The 25,868-nt window shown below is 44.2% G+C and overlaps 1 protein-coding gene across 1 annotated transcript in view; it reads left to right on the forward strand.

Moving 5' to 3' along the window:
* The window catches only part of PLCZ1 (phospholipase C zeta 1), a 122,648-nt gene that overhangs the window by 47,754 nt on the left and 49,026 nt on the right, over positions 1-25,868 (forward strand). Inside the window, exon 7 of the mRNA XM_073319008.2 lies at positions 15,819-16,049. Within this exon, the coding sequence (XP_073175109.1) occupies positions 15,819-16,049 (231 nt within the window). The remainder of the gene's footprint in view (positions 1-15,818; positions 16,050-25,868) is intronic.

Raw genomic sequence — 25,868 nt, forward strand, 5'->3', positions numbered from 1 at the left:
ACCACTCCTAAAAAAGACCTCACACCTATATCTGTGCTATTGAAGTCCTCAAATTGTAGTTTGAAGACCTCAAGGAGCAGAGAATCCTCCAGCAAGTGACCCGTGCCCCATGCTACAGAGGAAGGCGAAAAACCTCCAGGGCCTTCCAATCTGCCCTGGAGGAAAATTCCTTCCCGACCCCAAATATGGCGATCAGCTAAACCCTGAGCATATGGGCAAGATTCATCAGCCAGATACTACAGAAAATTCTTTCCCGGGTAACTTGGATCTTACCCCATCTAAAAACCCATCACAGGCCATTGGGCCTATTTACCATGAATATTTAATTACCAAAACCATGTTATCCCATCATACCATCTCCTCCATAAACTTATCGAGTTTAATCTTAAAGCAAGATAGATCTTTTGCCCCCACTACTTCCCTCGGAAGGCTATTCCAAAACTTCACTCCTCTGATGGTTAGAAACCTTCGTCTAATTTCTAATCTAAATTTCCTAGTGGCCAGTTTATATCCATTTGTTCTTGTGTCCACATTGGTATTGAGTTTAAATAATTCCTCTCCCTCTCTGGTATTTATCCCTCTGATATATTTATAGAGAGCAATCATATCTCCCCTCAACCTTCTTTTAGTTAGGCTAAACAAGCCAAGCTCCCTGAGTCTCCTTTCATAAGACAAGTTTTCCATTCCTCGGATCATCCTAGTAGCCCTTCTCTGTACCTGTTCCAGTTTGAATTCATCCTTCTTAAACATGGGAGACCAGAACTGCACACAGTATTCCAGGTGAGGTCTCACCAGTGCCTTATATAACGGTACTAAAACCTCCTTATCCCTACTGGAAATACCTCTCCTGATGCATCCCAAGACGACATTAGCTTTTTTCACAGCCATATCACATTGGCAGCTCATAGTCAACCTATGATCAACCAATACTCCAAGGTCCTTTTCCTCCTCCGTTACTTCTAGTTGATGCGTCCCTAGCTTATAACTAAAATTCTTGTTATTAATCCCTAAATGCATGACCTTACACTTCTCACTATTAAATTTCATCCTATTCCTATTACTCCAGTTTACAAGGTCATCCAGATCCTCCTGTAGGGTATCCCTGTCCTTCTCTAAATTAGCAATACCTCCCAGCTTTGTATCATCTGCAAACTTTATTAGCACACTCCCACTTTTTGTGCCCAGGTCAGTAATAAAAAGATTAAATAAGATTGGTCCCAAAACTGATCCTTGAGGAACTCCACTGGTAACCTCCCTCCAACTTGACAGTTCACCTTTCAGTAGGACCCGTTGTAGTCTCCCCTTTAACCAATTCCCTATCCACCTTTCAATTTTCCTATTGATGCCCATCTTATCCAATTTAACTAATAATTCCCCATGTGGCACAGTATCAAACGCCTTACTAAAATCTAAATAAATTAGATCCACTGCGTTTCCTTTATCTAAAAAATCTGTTACTCTCTCAAAGAAGGAAATCAGGTTGGTTTGGCACGATCTACCTTTTGTAAAACCATGTTGTATTTTGTCCCATTTACCATTGACTTCAATGTCCTTAACTACCTTCTCCTTCAAAATTTTTTCCAAGACCTTGCATACTACAGATGTCAAACTAACAGGCCTATAATTACTTGGATCACTTTTTTTCCCTTTCTTAAAAATAGGAACTATGTTAGCAATTCTCCAATCATATGGTACAACCCCTGAATTTACAGATTCATTAAAAATTCTTGCTAATGGGCTTGCAATTTCTTGTGCCAATTCTTTTAATATTCTTGGATGAAGATTATCTGGGCCCCCCGATTTAGCCCCATTAAGCTGTTTGAGTTTCGCTTCTACCTCAGATATGGTGATGTCTACCTCCATATCCTCATTCCCATTTATCATGCTACCATTATCCCTAAGATCCTCTTTAGTCTTATTAAAGACTGAGGCAAAGTATTTGTTTAGATATTGGGCCATGCCTAGATTATCCTTGACCTCCACTCCATCCTCAGTTTTTAGCGGTCCCACTTCTTCTTTCTTTGTTTTTTTCCTATTTATATGACTATAGAACCTTTTACTATTGGTTTTAATTCCCTTTGCAAGGTCCAACTCTATTTGACTTTTAGCCTGTCTCACTTTATCCCTACATATTCTGACCTCAATAAGGTAGCTTTCCTTACTGATCCCTCCCTTCTTCCACTCCCTATATGCTTTCTGCTTTTTCTTAATTACCTCTCTAAGATGCTTGCTCATCCAGCTTGGTCTACAACTCCTGCCTATGAATTTTTTCCCCTTTCTTGGGATGCAGGCTTCCGATAGCTTCTGCAGCTTTAATTTAAAATAATCCCAGGCCTCCTCTACCTTTAAACCCATAAATTCTTCAGTCCAATCCACTTCCCTAACTAATTTCCTTAATTTTTGAAAGTCAGCCCTTTTGAAATCAAAAACCCTAGTTGCAGATTTATTTTTGTTAATCCTTCCATTCAGTTTGAACTGAATTAGCTCATGATCACTTGAGCCAAGATTATCCCCTACAACCATTTCCTCTATGAGATCCTCATTACTCGCCAAGACCAGATCTAAAATGGCATCCCCTCTAGTCGGTTCAGCAACTACTTGTTGAAGGAATCCATCAGCTATCGCATCTAGGAAAATCTGAGCCCTATTATTATTACTAGCACTCATCCTCCAGTCTATATCTGGGAAGTTAAAGTCTCCCATGATCACACAGTTTCCATTAGTATTTACTTTATTAAAAACATTAAAAAGGGCTCTATCCATATCCAAATTAGATCCCGGCGGTCTATAGCACACCCCAAGCACTATCCCAGGGGAGGCTCTAATAGTTTTCTTCCCCAATTTAATTATTGCCCAGACAGACTCAGTCATATCCATTTCATCGCTTCTTATTTCTTTACATTCTATCTCATCATTGATATACAGTGCTACTCCACCACCTTTACCTTTATTTCGGTCTTTCCTAAACAGCACATACCCTTCAATACCTGTAGCCCAGTCATGACTACTATTCCACCAGGTCTCTGTTATACCTATAATATCTGGTTTCACTTCCTGCACCAGTAACTCTAGTTCCTCCATTTTGTTACCTAGGCTCCTTGCATTAGTGTACAAACATCTTAATTTTTGCTGTTTGGCCTCACTCACATTCTGTACCCTATTAGGCACGGTTATTTTACTACCAGTATAACCTATTAGACTTGTATCTACACTGCCCTTCCTCCTACCTACAGCTGTATCCACTCTTACTTCATTTTCTTTCCACTCTATGCTAAATTCTGGCGTGGAGATTACCTGGACATCTCCCAACCATCTCCCCCAAATTCCTAGTTTAAAGCTCTCTTAATCAGTTGTGCCAGCCTCCATCCTAGAAGTCTATTTCCTTCCCTACTCAGATGAAGTCCATCCCGAGAGAACTGTCCTCTATCCATGAATGCCTCCCAATGGCCATACATCCCAAAGCCCTCCTTATAGCACCACTGCCTAAGCCATCTATTGATAGTCATAATCTTGTCACACCTTTGTTGCCCTTCTCTAGGAACAGGCAAAATCCCACTAAAGATCACCTGAGCCTCAATTTCCTTAAGCGTCCTCCCCAGCCTAACATAGTCTCCCTTAATACTTTCCAGTGAGAATCTAGCCGTATCATTTGTTCCCACATGAAGGATAATTAGGGGATTCTTTCCCGCTCCCTTTAGAATCCTTTTTAACCTCAGGTCTACATCCCGTATCTTAGCACCTGGAAGACAGCACACCCTCCTATTTTCTGGATCAGCTCTGGTTACAGGCCTATCTATTCTTCTCAATAAAGAGTCCCCAATCACATAGACCTGCCTTTTCCTAGTGACGGTGCTATTCTCCAGTCTATCCCCTGTTCCCTCTGGCTGCAAGTTTTTTCCATTCCCATTCTCCCTTGTAATCCTTTTTAACCCATCCTGTATCCTCCTGGGGCTCATATTTGGTGTAATCTCCATTAACTCTTCCCCTTTTCCTATAGGACTAACCGCTCTTCTCTTCTTCCTTGCCCTGTCACCTTCAGTGACTACCTGCTGAGCCCCTTCTTCATTTTCCAACTCTGCAAACCTATTCTGAAGGTCTATTTCTCCTTCACTAGCCCGTCACTTTCCGTGGAGATGGGGTAAAGGAGCGGAGGGGAGGGGGCACTCTGACATTAGCCCCCCCACTTCCGCCCGCCTGCACAGTAGCAAGCAGGAGGCTCCCGAGAGCAGCTCCAAGGCAGAGGGCAGGAGCAGCACATGGCAGTGGAGGGAGGAACACCTGAACTGCCGGCAATTGGTAGCCTGCTGGGCTGCTGCTGCACAGGGAACTTAGGGGAGCGGAGAGCTGATAGTCGGGCTGCCGGTCCACCCTGGTTCCAAGCCCCCATCAACTGGCTCCAACCTGCTGCTCTTCCTGCAAGCTGTGGACAAAGCAGGCGGCTGCCAAACAACATTATAAGGGAGCGTTGCACAACTCTAAACGAGCATGTTCCCTAATTGATCGGCAACGTAACAAAAAAACGTTAACCGGGATGATGTTAAGTGAGGAGTTACTGTATGTAAATTACAATAGCCTTACTTTGGTATGTTTCAGTGACTGGATGAGCATGAGAGGGGCAGTTATTGGGGAGGAGAATGGAAATCTGGAGTGTTGGGGATTGTTTGGACATAGTGTCCTGGAGTGGCTTACGTAGCCTTCCTCAGCTTTCAAATACCTCCACAGTAGCGCCCATAAAACCTTTGACCCCCACCCTCTTTCATTTTGTCATCTTTACCTTCCTACTGTCAAGACACTGAGGCAGCCTACTGATGCTTCCTCCGCCTGACTCCACACCCAAGGATGACACATTGCAGCACGCTAGTTGCATGGGAAAGACCTCAGTTGGAGTTTAAGCAAGCATGCAGGAAATTTAGAAGAAGATTGCATGCAGTGATTTGCATTTTCTTATTTCTGAGATTGTAAATAGAAAAATAAGACTTCCCAAACACTGTTTAGGCCCCGCCATTGTGGTCAGACTGAATAGTTAGCCTGCCTTACTCCACTGTGCGGGGCTTGATTTCATTGTTGATGAAGAGAGTTCCAATGTTTAAAAATCAGTATACAGACCCAAAGCAAAGTTAACAGCAGGCTCTTGTGTGGTAGAGCTCTCTTCTATTACATATGTTTCTCTTTGGTGTTATTGATACAGAAGAACAACTGTTTATGAATTGGCAAATGATGATTGTAATTGAGTTTGGAAAAGAGAGAATGAAAAAAGCATTTAATGTTTTGTGTCTTATTTAATTTACACAGATACTAGATGACACTTCAGTTTTTATTAGAACCATTATTCCCATCTGCTCATATTGAGAGGGCGGAGTGCTGGGAGCTTTTTGAGGAGCAATGACTAGTCCCTGGCTCACGAAGATGTCTATTAAACTGTGGTAATTTTGTTGATCATTGCCTTGGCTCTAATATCCTTTTTTAGGAAACATTAATGGAAAGATTGTACAGAAATACCTCTGATAATATCCGGAGATGTCACTCTTTTTTGATCCCTGTTGTTTTGATTTTAGATCAGAGTATGGTATGAAGACTTAATGGTTGATGGAAATCTTTTAGTGATGGAAATATTAAGCATCCATGCTGATTTTGTGTAGATCACTCAGCAGGCAATAGTTGTTATTGACATCTTTACAGACCCTAGCAAGGGCAGACTGAGTAATATTAGATTGGCTCTATTCTTCTCCTGGAGATGGCCTAGAGCAGTGGTTCCCAAACTTGTTCTGCCACTTGTGCAGGGAAAGCCCCTGGCGGGCCGGGCCGGTTTGTTTACCTGCCGCATCCGCAGGTTCGGCCGATCGCGGCTCCCAGTGGCCGTGGTTCACTGCTCCAGGCCAATGGGAGCTGCTGGAAACGGCACGGACTGAGGAACGTACTGGCCGCTGCTTCCAGCAGCTCCCACTGGACTGGAGCAGTGAACTGCAGCCACTGGCAGCCGCGATGGGCCGAACCTGTGGATGCAGCAGGTAAACAAACCAGCCCGACCCGCCAGGGGCTTTCCCTGCACAAGCGGCGGAACAAGTTTGGGAACCACTGACCTAGAGAGTAGAACTAGGGAATGTTCATCTATTTCAACAACTCTCTACTGCTGGGTACTACTGCAATCTGTTCTTACCACCTCCTCTGCCTTCCCCCCAAAAAAACCTTAGTATATTCGGCATTTTAGGAGATAGTAAGATGTTTTTGGCTACAATATCAGCCATATTGCAACAATACTCAGCTGTACACCTTTATTTCATTGACCCAGAAAGACATGCCAATTCATCTTTCCTAGTATCTAGCTGAGGTTGGGACTTGAATGTCAGGCACAGAATGAGGAGAAGGAGGAGCATAGTCATTGCCTGTTGCCATGGCAGCAGCCACTCAGGAATGAGTTTGCCACTGCTGACCAACCTTGCAATAGGAACAAAAAGCTAGAAGTAGGAACATTCACAGTAGGCTTATTTTCCTTGATTTTTTAGAACTCTACAAATGCAGTAAAAGTAAATTTGCAGAGAATGTTTCCAGTATATTCATATGTGTGTCCTTTCCTCCTTGAAATCTAGATACAAGTATGGTAAAAACAAGATAAAAATCATGGCACTGTTTCCCAGGAGCTTTGATTAAAATAAGTCTCTCTCTCTCTCTCTCTTTCTCCAGTTCCAGTTGGTACATAAGTACAATTAAAAATGGTACCACTGGGAATATGTCTGATATAATCTCCTGAAAAAACCTTCCATAGTTTATCTCCTGTGCATTCTAACAAAGACATTAGCTAAAAGATACATGGAGATCTTAACCATTTCCCCCTATTATTATGGAAATCTGCTTCATAATAAAGATATACGGATTGTGAAAAGGTTACTGCCCTGAGCAGTCTCCCTTTCTTTCTCAGCAATCTCTTAACATTTCGCTGGTCCAGCTCCAGTTGAACTGACCACAAACATCTTTCAGAATAAAGTGATCTCAAACACAAAACCTTAATATCGAAAGTCCTTCCTTCTGGTGTTTCCTAGATGGGGTTGGGTAGTGGTTTTCCATCCCTCTTCCACAGCCTGGAAAGGAGATGCTGCATCACCCCTTTTCCTTTGAGGAGGAGGAGGGTGTTGTAAGAGAACTGGATTTGACATAACTCGCAGCCATCTTGTGCACTTAGCCCCCCATAAGCTGGAAGCGAGGACACCACATAGGAATAATTTGGCCTTGCCTTGGCAGACAGAACAAAAACAACTGCAAGCTGCAGTTCTACTGACTGGGATAGATAAAGTGAACGGACAGATTCATGAGGAGGGGAAATGTGGAAAACTGACCTTGATTCTGGTTGTCTGTGTTTGTAAGTTTTTTTTGATGAAGCTGCTTTGCCGATAAGGAGAATAATGAATCGTTATTGGGTCTTGCTAGGGAAATTGTTAGCCTATTAGGGGCTATTATGAGTAAAATGCTTTGTCCGGAGAAAATCTATAGAGTTTAGTTAGAAAATGTGCTTTGGAGCAGTCCAAAGAAGCTTTTTTTGGGAGCAAGGACCTGGCACCTAAACTTCCCAGCAGCTGGACAGAAGAGGGGCCCCTGGAAGGCTGGTTGCTGATTCCTCAAAATCATTTCAGACTTTAGGTAAATATACATGTTTGGATTGCTGTAATCCTACTGATACAGCATATGTGTGTGTGTGCTTAAGACCTAATAAAAAAAGCGGTTTTAGGTAAAAGCACACTTGTTTGTGCCAATCACTTATTAGACAGAGGAGCTGTGGCCCCATTAATTTATCCCTGAGACTGCCTTGAGAGAAACCAGTTAAGTTAGCATTGCTTTGGGTTCTGAAAACCCTGGGTAACGAGGGTTGCCAGTCCACTGGCAAACAGACCCTCTCTGTTTATTTTCTATTTCACAGTGAGAACAGGGAATCTTTTGTCTTCCTTTCCCAAGGTGTCTCTTGATTGGTTTATTGATTGATTGTATTGTAAAGATCCCTTGGAAGCAGAGGATTTCTTCTCTTTTTTTAAACAAAAGGCAGTATACTAGGTTAAAAATCTAGGGATATGCAAGAAGATTTTCAAAACCAAAGAAATATTCACATTCCTCCTTCCCCTCCTCTCAGTCCTCTTTTACAGCTCCAGGATTTGTCTTCCATCTTTCTGTGATCTGACTTTTGACCTTTCTGAAACTGTGACAATCAGGAAGGCAGTATCTTATCTTTACCAGCGTGCCTGGGACTTTGTGCTGAGTCTTGTGGTACTTTAGTTGTTCTGGCATGCATCATACTTTGGGCCCAACATCACCTGAATTAAAGTACATTTTACTGACAGGAGCTATTTTTGCTGATTTAGTTATTTAAATAATGTGTTCTAATCTATTGTGTTTGGAGATTTAAATTAGTGCTAGTCTCAACATCCCTCCAGCACATAATAGGCAAGAATTTTGTTGTGTGGCAAATAATCTTGTTGATGAATGCTAAGTATTATGGAGTAAATTGCAGAAAAGTAGTGTCAACTGGCTTTTTGTTTAATGTGCACAGAATTAATGGCACATATCCTGTGTTAGAGGGCTTATTTCTTCACCTGCTCACTTCCCTGGTCCTTTTCGCATGAACAGAGAGCAACAATACCCAAAGTCAAAAAGTGCAAAAATACAATGTTTATTGGGGTGAACTTCCAGCCAGGAATGATTCCAATTTCCTTCCTTAGTGTTCCCCCTCCCAGCTCTGACACCACAGAACCTTGCCTGTGTCCCTGTTCCCATTCTCTGTTCCCATTCCCCCCCTTAGTGAAACATAATTCCAATTCCCCCACCCCCATTCCCTGTTCCAATCCCCCCCTTACTTCCTGATTGACTCCAGACTATATACTAAAACTTGAGTTCTGCTTAGCTATACCTTAACCAATCATTTTACTGAAATTTAACTAACCAATCCTAACATATTGTACCACCTTAATTAGTTTACACCCAGCAAAGTTAATTATACAGCAGAGAGAAACAATCACAGAACCAGACAGAGATTATACAGAGAAACAATAGGGAAATGGAAAAGGAGTACTTGTGGCACCTTAGAGACTAACCAATTTATCTGAGCATAAGGTTTCGTGAGCTACAGCTCACTTCATCGGTTGCATTTTCCACTGAATGCATCCGATGAAGTGAGCTGTAGCTCTCGAAAGCTTATGCTCAAATAAATTTGTTAGTCTCTAAGGTGCCACAAGTACTCCTTTTCTTTTTGCAAATACAGACTAACACGGCTGCTACTCTGAAACCTGCCAATAGGGAAATGGGGACTACAATGATAGAACAACACAGAAATTAGGATTTCACATCCCAGCTATTGATAGTTCTTGCCAGACAGGATGCTATCAAACTAAGTTTCCTTTTACATCTTCTAGGCTCTTCCCTTTCTCTGGAGGTGATAGGCATTATCAGGACAGGATTGTATTCCTAACAGCCCAATAGCACCTTATTTCAGTGTGACTGGTGAGGATGTGACCATTCGCTTCCCAGCTTATGGCTGCCTCTGCTGCTTAGCCAAAGGCCTTAGCTTAAGAACAGGGCCTCAGACTGTCACAGTAAGAGAAGGCCCTTACAGCAGCAGACAGTGATTTTGATTCTTTCTTTTATACCTCTATAACTAGCTAAATGATAAGAATACATCTACATTCTTAAAGTATAGTCCTTTGCAGACAGGCCTGAATATCTATATCCTAACACTCCACCCCTTTTTTTTTCTTTTTCTTTTGGGATCCCCCTGCCCAGGTATCTCTGGAAAAGCATAGGACATATGGCGACACATTTCCTGATAGGGCCAGGCATTAAGGTGGAAGATGTCGATATTTCATTTGTCCCACTGCCCCTTGTGTAGTATAGTGCCCTGCACCTTCTCTCGTATGGACATACTACACCTATTCCAAGTGTTCCAGACTTCCCATTATAGTAGGCCTGAGAAGGTTGGGTCCGGGTTGTTTAGTACACTGTGGGGGAGGGCTTACTACATTACTTATAGGTTATCTCCATTTGCAATGTAACAGAAGTACAGTCAACAATACACCAGCTGCTATGATAATCCATAGCAACACCGAGTCCTGACCACTGCAGTATGGTCCAACATCCGAACCACCACCAAAACACTGGCTCTCCTCCTCCGACAGGGTCAAGATTTTAATGTGTCCAGTTGCTGGCAGTTGCAAAAAGTTGCCCCTACAGGTTTTGCATGCTTTTATCCATATTATAAGTCCATTGAATGTTCACAGAGAAATGGGATATTGTTTAAACCAACTTATGGAATTCCAACTTGGTATGGAATCAGGCAGTTTGCCCTGGTTTGATTACTTACAGCAATAAGATTTCCAGATCTATTTGTGTACCAAAGTTCAGATAGCAGTGTTTAGATGTGTGTAGTTTGGTTATGGGCTGGTGTAATTGTGCCCCCTAGTAATACGTACATTCCCAGCAAAACACCTCATACACAGTACACCCAATTGTCCACCCCTTGCCATCGGCCATTGATCCTGCTCCTCCATAGTTATAAGAGAGGGGCACATCCAAACATCTTCTCTTGATTATACCATTTCACACACCCCTCCATTGATTTCTGAGTAGAGTGTCTGAAAAACAAAAGAAACAATTTCCATCTCCCTGGTGGGGACAGATTATTGCTTAATAATAATACCACTTCCTTTTACAAATCTCCTTGCTAATTGCAGGAAAAACAGAAGAATTACCTCCAGGCTGTCCTTATTTTGTTCTATAGTTAGGCTAGTGAATTACCCCACTCACTGGTCATCTATTAAATTTATGAGGTGGTGTACCTCAGTTTCCCCTCTTGTACAACAGACCAGGTTTGCAATAGTTTCTCTGCTGTACCAAGCTTTAAGTTTATTCTCAGGTAATAGCTGAGAGACAGCTTCAGATTTCAGCACTGTACACACACACACACACACACACACCCCTTAGGGTTAGCCTGTTCCCCTTATTTTCAGGCTTGACTTTTTTTTTCACCTCCCTTTCCTAGAGGGCTATAATCTGAGTCTTCTGGCAGCTTGTTTGCTGACCAGATGTATTTATTATTTGCAGCTCCTTTGTGCTGCCACTTATGGGCAATTCTCTCCTTCCCCCATCAGCTAGGTAATTTGCATCCACACAGAGGCTTTCTGGCTTGCTTTTGGATTCAAAGCTATTAGCAGCTCAGAGACTGCCTTAAAAGGGACACATTCCACTTCCATGAGAGTTCTGATTACTTTCCACTTTCATTTCCTGCTCCAAAACACACACAGATCTGAAAAAGAAAGCACAACCTATAGTGGCTCTTTTTGGAGCCCTAATAGGATTTTAATTAAGTTCCATGTTTTGTTTGCATTTGTTTTACCCCTTCTTCAATATACATTGCACACATCCTGGGAAAATGCACATTCCTTCCATAGTTTAACCTCCATAACATTATATTAGCCATATTAATTTTATACAAGGTAACATCCTGGCAGAAAAGTGGGGCTTTAAATACATATTTATTGACCAAGGATTTCTAAATTAGTACTGGTATCCCTATTTCACAGCCTGTATCATTATTGTCGTAAATTTTATACTTTTAAAATATTTAAAACATAGTAGATAATCTCATTGTGTAGTTTCAAACATGAAACTGAAGGTCTGCACATAAAGTATTTATGTAATGATAATCTCAATAAAGTACTCAAACTACATATACATTACTCCATTTTTCCACTTCTTTGTATTTGTTGTTCCTTTTCCCCCAGTATGAAGACTTGACATGAAACTTAGATTTAAAAGGTCATATCTTTTGCAATTGATGATTCTGGTTTTAGTAGTTTGTGGTGGTCTTGCAAAATACTGTACCAAAATCTCTTTTTGACCCCACAGACCTTCTGTAACTCTATCTGAAACCAATATGAATGTTATCATTTCTCTTTGATAAGATTAAACTGTCATCCTAACAAGATATTTCAGAGTATGTGTGCCTATGGAAAAGAGCTTCTTAATTCTGGGTCATATTGTGCCATCAGTCTATAAACAAACTTCTATTGCCTTCTTCTTAAAATGTGATGGCACAATATGACCCTCTGTTATTATGAAGCCACTAGTTGCAACACCAAAGTTTAAGTTTGGGTTCATTTTTTCTACTTAAAGCAAGGTTATATACAAGGTGCAGTAAACTAGTACAATATCAATAAATACAAGCATGACTATTCCCTTTTGGATCTATGAAGTGAAATCCCTTTTACAAACAACAAACAAACAGATGACCAAAAGCGCATACAACTGTTTTGAAATATCTAGAAATACTAATATATGGTAAAAAATTCAGAACTCTGCAGAAATATCAGCAACACTATGCACATGCAAATTCTGCTAAAAAAATAAGGTATTTACAAGAGACAAGGATCATCCATTAATGATTTAGGCAGTGTTAAAATTCATCTGTATTCTGAGTTACCGCTGTAAAGACTGCATCAATCCTTACACTAGAGCATGGATGGTAAACATTAAGAATGTGCAAAAAGCAAAGGAGGACTTGTGGCACCTTAGAGACTAAAAAAATTATTTGAGCATAAGCTTTCGTGAGCTACAGCATCCGATGAAGTGAGCAAGTACTCCTTTTCTTTTTGCGAATACAGACTAACACGGCTGCTACTCTGAAACCTGTCATTAAGAATGTGCTATCTCTTCCACTGCCAATCTGACAATTTGATCCTACAAACAAAAGGCCCCTGCTGAAAAGGAAAGTGTCAACAACTGAAAGTTGGAATTTAAAATGGAATGCCCGTTTCCACCTTAATTATAACTGTAGTATTTGCTACCATAAATGCTACATTTTGTGTAAACGATGTTTCTTTTTACGCACACTTTGTATTTCTTAATGGGTATCTTAATAACACACTATTTGAATCACAGGTAAATTCAATTATCTGTTATGTAACATGTACATATTTGTATGTTTTCACAACCTTCCAAGACTAATATTAATATAAACCCTGAATTCTTTGCTACCTCCTATGAAACACATGATGTAGTTATGTGACTCTCATGGTCCAAGAGGTTAATTAAATCCTGTTGCTCTGTGTAAATTCACTATATACAGAGATAAAGATAATAACTGTTATAAGATGACCATTTTACTGTAGAGATTATACGGATGTTATCTCTAAGGACGTCTCTACACTACCACTTATGTCACTCAGGGGTGTGAAAAAACACCCCCTGAATGACATAAGTTTCTCCTGCCGACATAGAGCCATTTGTTTAGGTGGCTTTATTATGTCGACAGGAGAGTGGCTACATGAGCCATCTTATAGCAGCGCAGCTACACTGGTGCAGCTTTGCCGCTGTGAGCTCACTAATGTAGACATGGCCTTAAATGAAGATTAGGCTCTGTGGTGCTGATGTGAGAAAACTTATGGAGTCTTTCTGTAGTAACTCAGAGCCCTTGTCATCTAGTGTCCCATCACCGGCCATTGGGGATATTTGCTATCTACAGTCACAGAATGGCTACAACCCATTGTAGACAGTCCTGTCAAACATCCTCTCTATAAGCTTATCATGTTCAGTCCTGAAGCCAGTTAGGTATTTTTGCTCCCACTGATCACCTCGAAAGGCTGTTCTACAACTTCCCTCCTTTGATGGTTAGAAACCTTTGTCTGATTTCAAGTCTAAACTTGTTGAGGGCCAGTTTATATCCATCTGTTCACGTCAACATTGGCACTGGACCTAAACAACTCCTCCCCCTCCCTGGTATTTATTCCTCTGATGCATTTACAGAGAGCTATCATACCTCCCATCAGCTGTCAATTATTTAGGCTAAACAAGCTAAGCTCTTTGAGTCTCCTCTCATAAGGTAGGTTTTCCATTCCTCTCATCATTCTAGTAGCCCTTCTTTGCATCTGTTCCAATTTGAGTTCATCTTTCTTAAACATGGGAGATCAGAACTGCACACAGTATTCCGGATGAGATCTCACCCATGCCGGATATAACGATGCTAACACTTCCCTATCTCATCTGGAAGTACCTCGCCTCGTGCATCCCAGGATTAGCCCTTTTCTTGACAGCTCATAGTCATCCTGTAATCAACCAATACACCCTGGTCTTTCTCCTCTTCTGTGACTTTCAACTGACACATCCCCATGTTATCACAAAAATTGTTGTTAGTCCTTGTGTGTGAATTTGCACTATTACATTTCAGCCCATATCTATTACTCCAGTTTTCAGTGTTATCCAGATCTTCTTGTTTGATATTCCGGTTCTCATCCAACTTTGTGTCATCCGCAAATTTTATTAGCACACTCCCACTTTTTGTGCCAACATCATTAATAAAAAAGGTTAAAGAAGATTCGTCCCAAAACCAATCCCTGAGGAACTCCACTGTAACTGCCCTCCAGCCTGACGGTTCACCTTTCAGCATGACCTATTGTACTCTCCCCTTTAACTAGCTCCTTATCCAACTTTCAATTCTCATATTAATCCCCATCTTCTCCAATAATTTCCCATGTGGAACTGTAATAAATGCCTTACCAAAATCTGGGTAGATTAGATCTACTGAATTTCCTTTGTCTAAAACAAATCTGTTATCTTCTCAAAGAAAGTAATCAGTATGATCTACCTTTTGTAAAACCACATTGTATTTTATCCCAATTACCAATTACTTCTATGTCCTTAACTACTTTCTCTTTCAAAATGAGATCTACAACCTTGCACAGAATTGAGGTCAAATTACAGACCTGTAGGTTCGCAGATTATATTTTCCCTTTCTTAAAAATAGGTACTATATTAACAATTCGCCAGTTGCATGTACTACCCTTCACTTTACAGATTAATTAAAAATCTTTGCAATTTCATGTACCAGTTCCTTTCATATTCTTGGATGGAGACTATACGGGTCCCCCAATTTAGTCCAATTAAACTGTTTGACTTCTACCTTGGATGTGGCAATTACTACTTCCATATCCTCATTTCTATTAACCACTCTGCCACTACCACTAAGCTCCTCTTTACCCTTATTAAAAACTGAGGCAAAGTATTTGTTTAGGTGTTGGGTCATGCCTAGGTTATCTTTGATCTTCACCCCATTCTCAGTGCTTAGCAGTACCACTTCTTCTTTTCTTGTTTGCCACATGACCCATGAGCTGCAATATTCCCCTCTGAAGACTGCCTGCTAGAGAGCAGGGATGGGATGGGATGGCTTGTGATTTCTGTACTGAGTGGGAGCCTCTGGGTGCTAAGCACTTTTGAAAATCAGAGAAGTTCATTTCAGTGCATAAATGGGAGCCAAGTTATTTGGAAATTCTGGCCCCAGTTGTGGAGCTGAGCGCTTTTGAAAATCTGTCCCTAAATGTAATTTCATAAGTACTTTGTATCTATTATGTAAACTGTGATCATATTAGCAACATAAAACTGCATTCTTCACTCAGCTAATGAACTTTTACTAGGAAAAGAAGCCAAATATAAAGAAAGGACTCTCGGGAAAACCCTAGTGCCCTTGCCAAAATTCCATCTTTCATTTAATACAAATTTGTATTGTTACCTTTCTTCTGCTTTTTGTATGGAGTAGTCTATTATGCTGATATTTTTTTGTTCTCTAATACTTACATTGTCATGAAAGGTAATTTGGTTGGTAAGATATTTGATTGTCCATTACTGTAGAGTACTTGTTTGTGACCATCACCCCACCTACTTCAGCCCCTGTAATTTTAAAACAAATTACATCTATAAAATACATTTTGAGAATAGGTGTCGCAATATTTTGATATGAAAATGTATTACTAAATGCATTATTATGCTTTCTACTGTTTTACCTGTTTCCACAGTTATTAAAATTCAAAATATTGATAAAAAATAAGAAAGTTGGAACACTCGAAGAAACTGTTCTCAGGAGAGGTCTTGATAGCCATGGTGAGATAGGGGAATTTTTAGAAGAGGTAGAGCAATCTGAAGATGATGAAACTGAAGAAAGCACTCTCTTACCACCAAAATCTCCTCAGATAAAAAGAAGAAATGCAATTCGGAGATCTCCACCACTCCCTCGAAAAAAGCTAAAGGTAAAAGTATGCTGTCTGATAGGAAGTTAGAAGGTGAACAGAGGGGTTGTTTTCTTTGTTTGGTTGATTTTTTTTTAAAAGTAGCTTATCATATATCATAAACAAAATTTAAACGGTAGGCTTTAAAATTACAAATTCACGTTAAAGCAAAATATCTAAACATAGTATTTTTCATCTCATGGCTCCCTTCGTTTCTCACTCAGATATTGCATCCAGTCAAGATGCAGCATATTTCAAGTGCAGTCCTCAATTCCTTCATGCCAAATTGTACTTTCCCTGAACTTTTCCATTCTAACCTTGTGCTTAGCCTGTCCACTGCCCTCACCAGCTAAGGGCTCCTACAGACAAGATGCAATGCTCTTCACATTGCACTGCTTATGCTCATTCTCCTTATGGGACTGCCCATGAGGAGAAGTGGGGTTTTGTGGGCCTTCTGATGAGAGCAGGAAGAGGGAGAGTTCCTCTGATGTCCCTCCTGTCTGCAACTCCCTCACCATTCCCAATCATACTAAACAGTTTGTCCAAAAAGCTTTAAAGAACATCATTCACCTAATTTTCTGTCTTCTATTTTTATGCACAGGACTAGGTAGGCTTGGGGCTACAATAAAAAGCATTTCCAGTGCTTTAGCTAGGCAGGAGTGTTGCTTTCTCATTTATCAAGATACTGAAGAGATTGTTAAACGAGCCTCTGTTCTTAAAGGTGACGCTATAAAAATGGCATGTAGTTCCATGTTTATGTCCACTGATTTCCATGTTAAGTGTGCTCAATTAACTAAAGAGATAGATACATAGACTCATAGACTTTAAGGCCAGAATAGACCATTGCAATTGTCTTGTCTGACTTCCTGCAGGCCATAGAATCTCATCCACCCACTCTTGTAGTAAACCCATAACCTCTGGCTGAGCTACTGAAGTCCTCAAATCATGATTTAAAAACATCAAGTTACGGGCCCAGGCCCCATGCTGCAGAGGAAGGAAAAAAAAAAGAAGCCCCCCAGGTTCTCTGCCAATCTGACCTGGGGGAAATATGGTGATCAGTTAGACCATGAGCATGTTGGCAAGACCCACCAGCCAGACACCTGGGAAACAATTCTCTGTAGTAACTCAGCTCTCCCCATCTAGTGTCCCATCTCTGGTCACTGGATATATTTGCTACTAGCCATTGCAGATGGGTCACATGCCATTGTAGGCAGTCTCATCATACCATCATCTCTGTAAACTTATTAAGCTCAGTCTTGATGATTCTTTGTCATGGAAATCTGCTGCTTCATGAGGTATGGAACTGCTGGTTTCTCCTGTTTCCAGGTCTCAGAGGGAGGCAAGAGGTATCTGCTCCCCACAGATTTCTGCCTGTCAGCACCTACTGAGCTGCACTGAGATTACCTCTCAGGTTTCTAGGTGCTGTGCTCAGAGGCAGAGGTTTCCTTGGCAGCTCTCTCTCTCTCTGAATGCTCTTTTAATCAGATTTTTTGTTACCTTCTTTCTCTCCCTTCAGCTTGGTCTCTGCCAGCCAGGGAGTGGGTCTTCGGAGGAGGACTCTGAAGACAGCTAGGGATTCCTCTAGCCTCGTAACACACCCCCAGCTAGTCCTTAAGAGAATGTTCCGGCAAGGGCTTTGCTCTCTGCTGAGGCACCACACTTTAGCACTGATCAGCCCAGGATTCCTGGTCAGAACAAGTGAAGAGAGCATATATCAGCTGCCTCCAATTCTTAGCCTTAAGACCCTTCTAAAGCTTCAGGGTCACAGCCAAAGAAAGCCAGTTTTAGTTCATTATGACAGTACAGCAAGCAAGGACTAACAAGACCAAATCCTTGACTAAAGAAGGCATTTAGATTAACAGGAGCAGAATTTATCTTGCATCAAAGCAAAACTTATACTTGGAGTCCTCAATTGACAGGCGAAGTGACTCAGTCACACACAGGATCTACCAAAGTGGTCTCTAGGTGTGGAGTGTTCCAGCCCAGCCAGAGCCCCCAGAACATGCCTACGATGGACATGGCTGCACAGTAAAATATGCTGATCCACCAGGGTTTTGCAGCTGGGTTAGGGCTGTTGTTTTATTCTCCCTGTGCTGCAGTGACATCCTACTATATACTGCTCCCTCCAGTGCCTCACTTACTTAGGAAAATAAAATTGGATAGGGAGAGCGCAGTCTTAAGTGCCCCAGATTGTATCCATCAGTGTTAGAACCTTGACTTTTTAAGCTTCCTATCAAAAGTCAGATCTTTGTCTCAGGGGTCCATTAATCATGGAGTAAGATACAATGCTGTATTGTTTTCTGTTCTCTTTTTCTTCAATTTTGCAATGTAAAATCTAATATTCCATGTGATAATCTGTTATGAGCTCAGAGGATGATTTTTTAAAAAATAGTGGATTATTATTTTTATTTTTTTTTATCACTTTGGCACTATTGTCTGTTTCCAAAAGAAACATAACATTATTCTACTTGTTACTTTTTTATGCACATATGAAAGTATTTTAAATAGATTGGATGTGATTAATCTCTCACACTGGTGTAAATTAGAAGGAACTTCACTGAAATCAGTGAGCTACAGCAGCATAAAACTTAGAAGAGAAGAATTGCACCCAAACATTCTACAAAAGATGCTGTGAAACGCTCAGCAATAGGATTTTATTTTTAGTATGCTTTTCTATTTCAAAGGAGTTAGAGGTGAAACCAAGATGAGATCATCTTGTTTATTGGCTCATCAATGCAGACTCATTCCCTACAATATGTTTTCTAGTGTTTTATCCAGGTTAGTTTGAAATATCCCAAGTGACAAGGCATACTCCTCCTTTCCCTTAAGACACTATTCCATAGACCCAGCGGTTCTCAACAGGGGGGTCCGTGCCCCCCTGGGGGTCTGCAAGCCATTTCAGGGGGGCTGTGATGTCTGTGGCTGAAGCCTGAAGCCCTGAGCTGGTGCCCCCCCATGGGCCTGAAGCCAGGAGCTGCAGGGCTGAAGCTGGGAGCCACGAGTTCTGGTACCACTATGGGGCTGAAGTTGGAAGCCATGGGGTTGAAGCCCCGAGTCCCAGCTGCCTCGGTGGGCGGAGGATGAGGACACGGGGCTGAAGCCCTGAGCCCCGGCTACCCCCACGGAACTGGAGCCCCGAGCCGTGGTGCCCCTGCAGGGCTGAAGCTGTGAGATGTGAGGCTGAACTCAGAAGCCGTGGGGCTGAAGTCCCAAGCCCCAGTTGCCCCTGTGGAGCTGAAGCCCTGAGCAGTGGTGTCCCTGTGGGGCTGAAGCCAGGAGCAGTGGGGCTGAACTCAGGAGCCACAAGCCCTGTGCCCCCAGCAGAGTTAAAACTGGCAACTGTGGGGATAAAGCCCAAAGCACAAGCCCTGTGCCCCCAGTGGGGTTAAAGCTGGAGCTGTGAGCCCCTAAGCCTCTGTGGGCAGAGTTGGGAGGATACAGAGGGTGTTGCACCTACAAATTGCAGTGCCTGACCCACAGCAGAGGAGTCCCCAGGCAGCTCCACACACCCCCACCTCCTTCTCTCTCCCAGCTCGTCCCCCCCGCCCGCCAGCCCTGCTCCCTGGCCAGGATGGAGGCAGTGTGGGGTGGCTGCTGCTCTGGTTGGTGCCATGGAGCGGGCAGCTCTGGCACTCCCCCGTCTCCTTGTGCTCCTGCTGTTGGCCGGGGTTGCAGCTGCTTCTCAGCTCCCAGACCCCTTTGACTGCTTGTGCAGCCGGTAAGAGCCGCAGGGATAGGGGACCTGGCTTTGGGGCAGGCAGAGCCCTTGGGGACTTGTGACTGTCAGGAGCCTCCCAGCACACAGCCCCTTGCTACCCCTGTCCCTGCACCCTGAGCTACACCCCTGCCAGCACACAGCCCCTAGCAACTCCCTCCCTACACAGTGAGCTACCCCCTGCCTGCACCCTGAACCACCCCCTGCCTGCACACAGGCCCTAGCTGCTCCCTCTTTGCACCCTGAGTTACTCCCTCCCTGCACCCTGAGCTACTCCCTGCCTGCACACAGCTCCTAGCTACTCCCTCCCTGCACCCTGAGCTACTCCCTGCCTGCACACAGCTCCTAGCTACCCCTTGCTTGCACCCTGAGTGGTTTTCAAATTTTTGAGCTGAGCTCCACCCCCACTTTGAGTTATAATTTTTGGTTGCGTCCCCTCCCCACCCCCCACCCCCAACTCAGACAGGCTGGGTGGCCTGCTGAGCTGAGTCAGGAGGTGGAGGTGGTGCTCCCTCCCTTGGCCACACCATGAAGAGCTGACCCGAGCCCTGCTGGGCCCTGCCCCCCACAAATAGAAGTCAAACTATGCCTATGCCCAAGGCCCCTGCCCCCACCAAACGGATGGAGCCCTGTTGGGTCCTGGAGTTTTTATAGCATGTTGAGGGGTGGGGAGTTCAGAAAGAAAATGGTTGAGAACCCCTGCCATAGACTAGTATAATATATTGCCACATAGTTTTTCATTCTATCGCACCTAAATTTTCCTTTCTTAACTGTATCACATTACTCCTACCACACTGTACCACCCTAAACTATCGCTTTCACTTATCGCTTTGTACATCTTTCAAGTATTGTGGACTGCTATCATGATAACCACTTTGTTATTGTTTGCCTAAGCTCTAACATATACATATTATATATAACTTATATAAACTATAACTTATAGATATTAACAAATCTATATGAGCATAAGCTTTCATGAGCTACAGCTCACGAAAGCTTATGCTCAAATAAATTGGTTAGTCTCTAAGGTGCCACAAGTCCTCCTTTTCTTTTTGCGAATACAGACTAACATGGTTGCTACTCTGAAACCTGTCATTATAGATATTAAGCTCTTATAACATTTCCCAGGTAAGTTGCTTTTCAGCCCATTGATAACTTTTCTTCCTGTGTTCTGAGCTTGCTCCATTTTGTCAAAATACTTCTAGTTCAGATGGTCAGAACTGAATGTGATATTCTTGGTGAATTTGGTTGTTTCAAGTATCTGAAGGAAGGAATCTTAGCAACCATGAACTAAAGCACATCCATAGCTATAGAAAAGAACAATGGATCTTTCCTCTTCTGCACCACAGTGGTTGCAAAATTACAGCCACCAAAACTAATCTGAACCATAAACATATTTAACCCACAATGCTTTCATGTAATATGAAAACCTTGCACTTCTCACTTTGAAGAGGACTATCAACCTAAGTAATAAAAAAGATCACCTGAATGCAAGATGGCCTGTCAGCATGTATGTGATCCATAATGACTTTCCCTCTCTCAAAGAATTCAGACTCTTCAATCAAGCAGCACTATAAAACGTCAATACTACAACATGTGAATAATGTAGGGTGACCAGATGTTCTGATTTTATAGGGACTGTCCCGATTTTTGGGTCTTTTTCTTATATAGGCACCTATTACCCTCCACTCCCTGTCTCAATTTTTCACATTTGCTGTCTGGTCATTCTAGACTAATGAAAGCTCTTATTGTATACTGAGGGAAATTAATGTCTCTTCTGCCCTCTAATTACAGAACTCATAGTTCTTCTTCGAGTGCTTCTTCATGTCAATTCCAAGCAGGTGTTTGTGCACGCAAGTGCACAGTAGCCGGAAGATTTTTCCCTAGCAGCATCTGTCGGGTCGGCCTGGGTGCCCCCTGGAGTCGCACCGTCATGGTGCTCAATATAGAGCCCAGCTGACCCGCCACCCCGTCAGTTCCTTCTTACCACCAGTGATGGTTAGCTGGAACTTCCCTGTGCTCTTGTCTCAACAAGCACATTCAGCAGTGTTCTTATATTGTTCTCCATTAGTTCTCCATTGTTCATTAATAGTCAGTAGTTAGTCATTTGTTAGTGTTAGATAAGTTTCCTTTTGGGGGTGAATCCCCTCCTACGCTCTCCTGATGCCAGGGCATGCCGGGGTCTCCGGGCTTCAAAACCTGCGAAGCCTGTGGAAAGTGTATGTCCAGAAGCGATCCTCACACCTCATGTCTAAGGTGCTTAGGAGAAGGCCATCAGAAGGATCGTTGTGCCATTTGTAAGACCTTTTGGCCACGGACTTTAAAAGATACAGAGCAGCGCCTGACGGACCTGTTGATGGAGGCAGCACTGCGCCCCGAGTCCGACCCTGGCTCGACGGACCCTGCGCCAAGTACCTCCTCCTCGGTGTGGAGCGCTCTGGCACTGTCAGCATGGGCACTGGTGCCAGGTAAGGATAAGGACTCATGGCACCGTCCCAGCTCCACTCGCGGCTCACATGCCACACACAGGCATCGTTCACTATCACCGGTGTTGCAAAAGAAGAAGAGGTGGTAGAGGGGTCACTCCCCGCTGTAGACCTAAAGAGCCTACCACCGTTAGATCTGAGTCGGGCCACACTAGTGCTGCTCCGCCTGTGATGGTTGCACCGACTCCTGCCCGTGTAGAGGGGCAGCTAAGGCCGAGCCATGAGCTGCATCTCCCTTCAACTCCAGAGGCATTTGAGGCAGCTGAAGAACTGCTTCACCTCATGGAACTGTTCTCTCTGCCCAGATGGGATAAGTCACCGGTACCGGTTGCTCCCCGGGTTCCTTCAAAGGTAAAGCCTGCTATGATAGCCCGCCAATCTCTGACCCCGCCGCACCATTCCTCAGCACCGGAGGACACTTACCCACACAATCCCCAAGCCCTTGGCGCGAAAGCATGGTGCCTTGAAATACCGCTCCCCTGTAGTCATTGTTTTCAGACACCTCGGAGTCGGGCTTCTATCGGTCCCAGAGGAGTAGGAGCAGATGGTCCACGTCAACTCAAGACCGGCACCCTTACCCGGCACAGTGGCCTGCCGAATGGCAGCCCCTGGCGCAATGTCCCTTTTGGACTTCCTGGGCTTTTCATCAAAGCCAAGGTCACAGCCAAGGTGACTTGAAATTCCAGGGCAACTTCGGTGACCTCAGCCCCATTTCTTCCCCCACCAGCACCGCTGGCACCGGCAGGGTCGGGTATAGGCCCATTATCACCCTGCACTACCATTTTGGCGCCTCTGACATAGCCAGCACCAGGCCCAGAGGTCCTGGCGGCACTGGCGGATTCCAGTGCCAACGGCGATTATGACATTAAGAATGACATCGGCACTTAAGACACTTTCAGCACCTGTGGTGTCTGCATTGGTGTATGCAGCCCCTACACTGAGGAGTACGATACCATCTGGGTCGACACTGGCCCAAGAAACCCAGGTGCTGCGGGACCCCTTGGGGGTGGAAGGAAGGGAGCAGCCACCTCTCATGGAGGTCTCTTCTTCATCCTCGCCAGATGAGGTGTTGGCAGGCATGGTGACAGCCCTGGCCTTGGAGGACAACAGGGTTCTGCAGCATTTGCTGCGGAGGGTTGCTCAGGGCCTGGGCATTCAGGCAAAGGAGGTAGTGGAGGATACAGATCCAATGGTGGACATCCTTGCCCCCCCGGACTGCTCATATTGCCCTGCCCCTCATAAAGACCATCTCTGACACCACGAGAACTCTGTGGCAGACCCCAGCCTCGTTGCTCCCTATGGCTAAGCACAATGAAAGATGCTACTTTGTGCCATCAAAGGGTTATGAGCATTTGTACACTCATCCCACACCTGACTCTCTTGTGATTGATGCTGCTAACCAACGTGAATGTCAGGGCTTCCAGGGACCCTCCTTGAAGAATCGGGAGGTGAAAAGGCTTGACCTTTATGGAAGAAAGGTCTACTCCACTGGGAGCTTGCAGCTCTGCATATCCAATCACCAGGCCATCGTCAGCAGGTACTCCTCCAACAACTGCTCAGTGATGGCCAAATCCATGGAGCTACTCCCTTGGACTCCCCAAGTTTTTGGTATTGGTTGAGGAAGGGAGACTTATCTCAATGGTGTCCTTCAGGCAGCGCTTGACGGGGCAGATGTGGCCACCAGGGTTATGGCCACAGGAGTGGCTATGAGAAGGGGCTCATGGCTCCAGGTTTCTGGCCTCCCCTATGAGTTACAGAAAATCATTCAGGACCTGCTTTTTGAGGGTGAGACGCTCTTTTCAGAAAAGACCGACAAAAGGCTTAATAGCCTTAAAGACTCCAGAGCCACCTTCGGGTCCTTGCGCCTCTATTCGCCTTCAACGCAGTGGAGACACTTCTGGTTTGGTCATCAGAACCACCAAGATGGCTCCAGAAGGAGAAATCGGAGCAGCAGGAGAAGGCTTCGTCAACCCTCTGGCCAGGGCTCAGGACAATGCAAGCCGCCTTCAGGGACCAAACCAGCCTTTTGAAGGTGCGGTCAAGGAAGGGCCACCAGTTTTGTCATATCCTCTTTCTACTGTGCATGGTACCGTATCACTTTGAACCGCTGGGTGCTCCACATGGTAGAGAGGGGATACTCCATCCAATTCTGTGCCCTTCTGCCCTTCCACTCCCCTTCCCCGTCCCTCTTCAGGGACTTCTCTCACGAGCAACTCCTCATACAGGAGGTGCACTCGCTCCTATCACTAAGGGCAGTGGAAGAGGTTCCTCAGGAGCAGACGGGCAAGGGCTTCTGTTCCCAATATTTCCTAATACTGAAAGCCAAAGGCGGCCTCAAGCCCATCGTGGACCTGTGAGAACTCAACAAGTTCATAAAGAAACTCAAGTTCCACATGGTCTCTTTGGCCTGCATCATCCCCTCTCTGGATCCAGCAGACTGGTATGCCACCGTCGACTTGAAGGATGCATTTTTCATATCACAATTACTCAGTCCTGCAGACGGTACCTCAGGTTTGTGGTGAACAATACCCCCTACCAATTCACAATCCTTCCGTTTGGCCTGTCAGCAGTACCTTGAGTCTTCACCAAATGCATGGCAGTCATCGTCACATTCTTGCACAGGCACCAGGTACAGGTGTTTCTGTACCTTGATGACTGGCTGATCAGAGGCCGCTCCAGGTCCCAAGTGGAAGCTCAGGTCAGATTCATCACAGCCACCTTCAACAGCCTGGATCTACTTCTAAATGAAGCAAAATGGACTCTGTCCCCTGCACAGAGGATGGAGTTTATAGGGGCAGTACTGGACTTGACTCAATCGAGAGCATATCTGCCAGAAGCAAGTTTTCAGGCCTTCACCAACATCATTTGAGGCCTCAGATAGTTTCCCACCACCACAGCAAGAACTGCCTGAAGAGTCTGGGACACATGGCTGCCTGTACCTACGTGGTGCAGCATGCCAGACGCAAGCTTCGACCTTTTCAGTTGTGGCTCACGTCAGTGTATCGCCCAGTCTGGGACAGCTTGGACAGAATCGTGACCCTGCCTCGCCCGGTCCTCGACTCCCTCCTGTGGTGGCTTGACTCTCAGGAGGTGTGCTCAGGGGTCCCCTTTGCCACTTGCAGCCATCTCTGTTGCTAGTGACGGACACATCAGACTTGGGCTGGGGAGCTCATCTGGGAGCCTGCAGGACCCATGGTCTCTGGTCTGATGCAGACCTGGCTCTTCACATCAACATCAGAGAGCTGAGAGCAGTGCGCCTAGCATGCCAGACCTTTCATGCACACTTAACGAGACATTGTGTATCTGTTTTGATGGACAATACAACAGCAATGTTCTATATCAACAAACAGGGGGGCGCATACTCCTCTCCCCTCTGCCAAGAAGCCCTCATCCTGTGGGACTTCTGTGTGGAACATTCAATACCCTTTCTTGCGTCATACCTCCCTGGGGTACAAAATGAGCTGGCGGACCACCTCAGCAGGTCATTTCAAGTCCACGAGCAGTCCCTTCACCTGGACGTCGCATTTTCAATCTTCCAGAAGTGAGGCTTTCCCCAGATAGACCTATCTGCCATGTGACAAAACAGGAAGTGCAAGCAGTTCTGCTCCTTCCAGACTCACAGCCCAGGCTCCAGAGTGG

This window comes from Lepidochelys kempii, chromosome 1 (assembly GCF_965140285.1).
Source record: "Lepidochelys kempii isolate rLepKem1 chromosome 1, rLepKem1.hap1, whole genome shotgun sequence".
In the NCBI taxonomy this organism is placed as follows: domain Eukaryota; kingdom Metazoa; phylum Chordata; order Testudines; family Cheloniidae; genus Lepidochelys; species Lepidochelys kempii.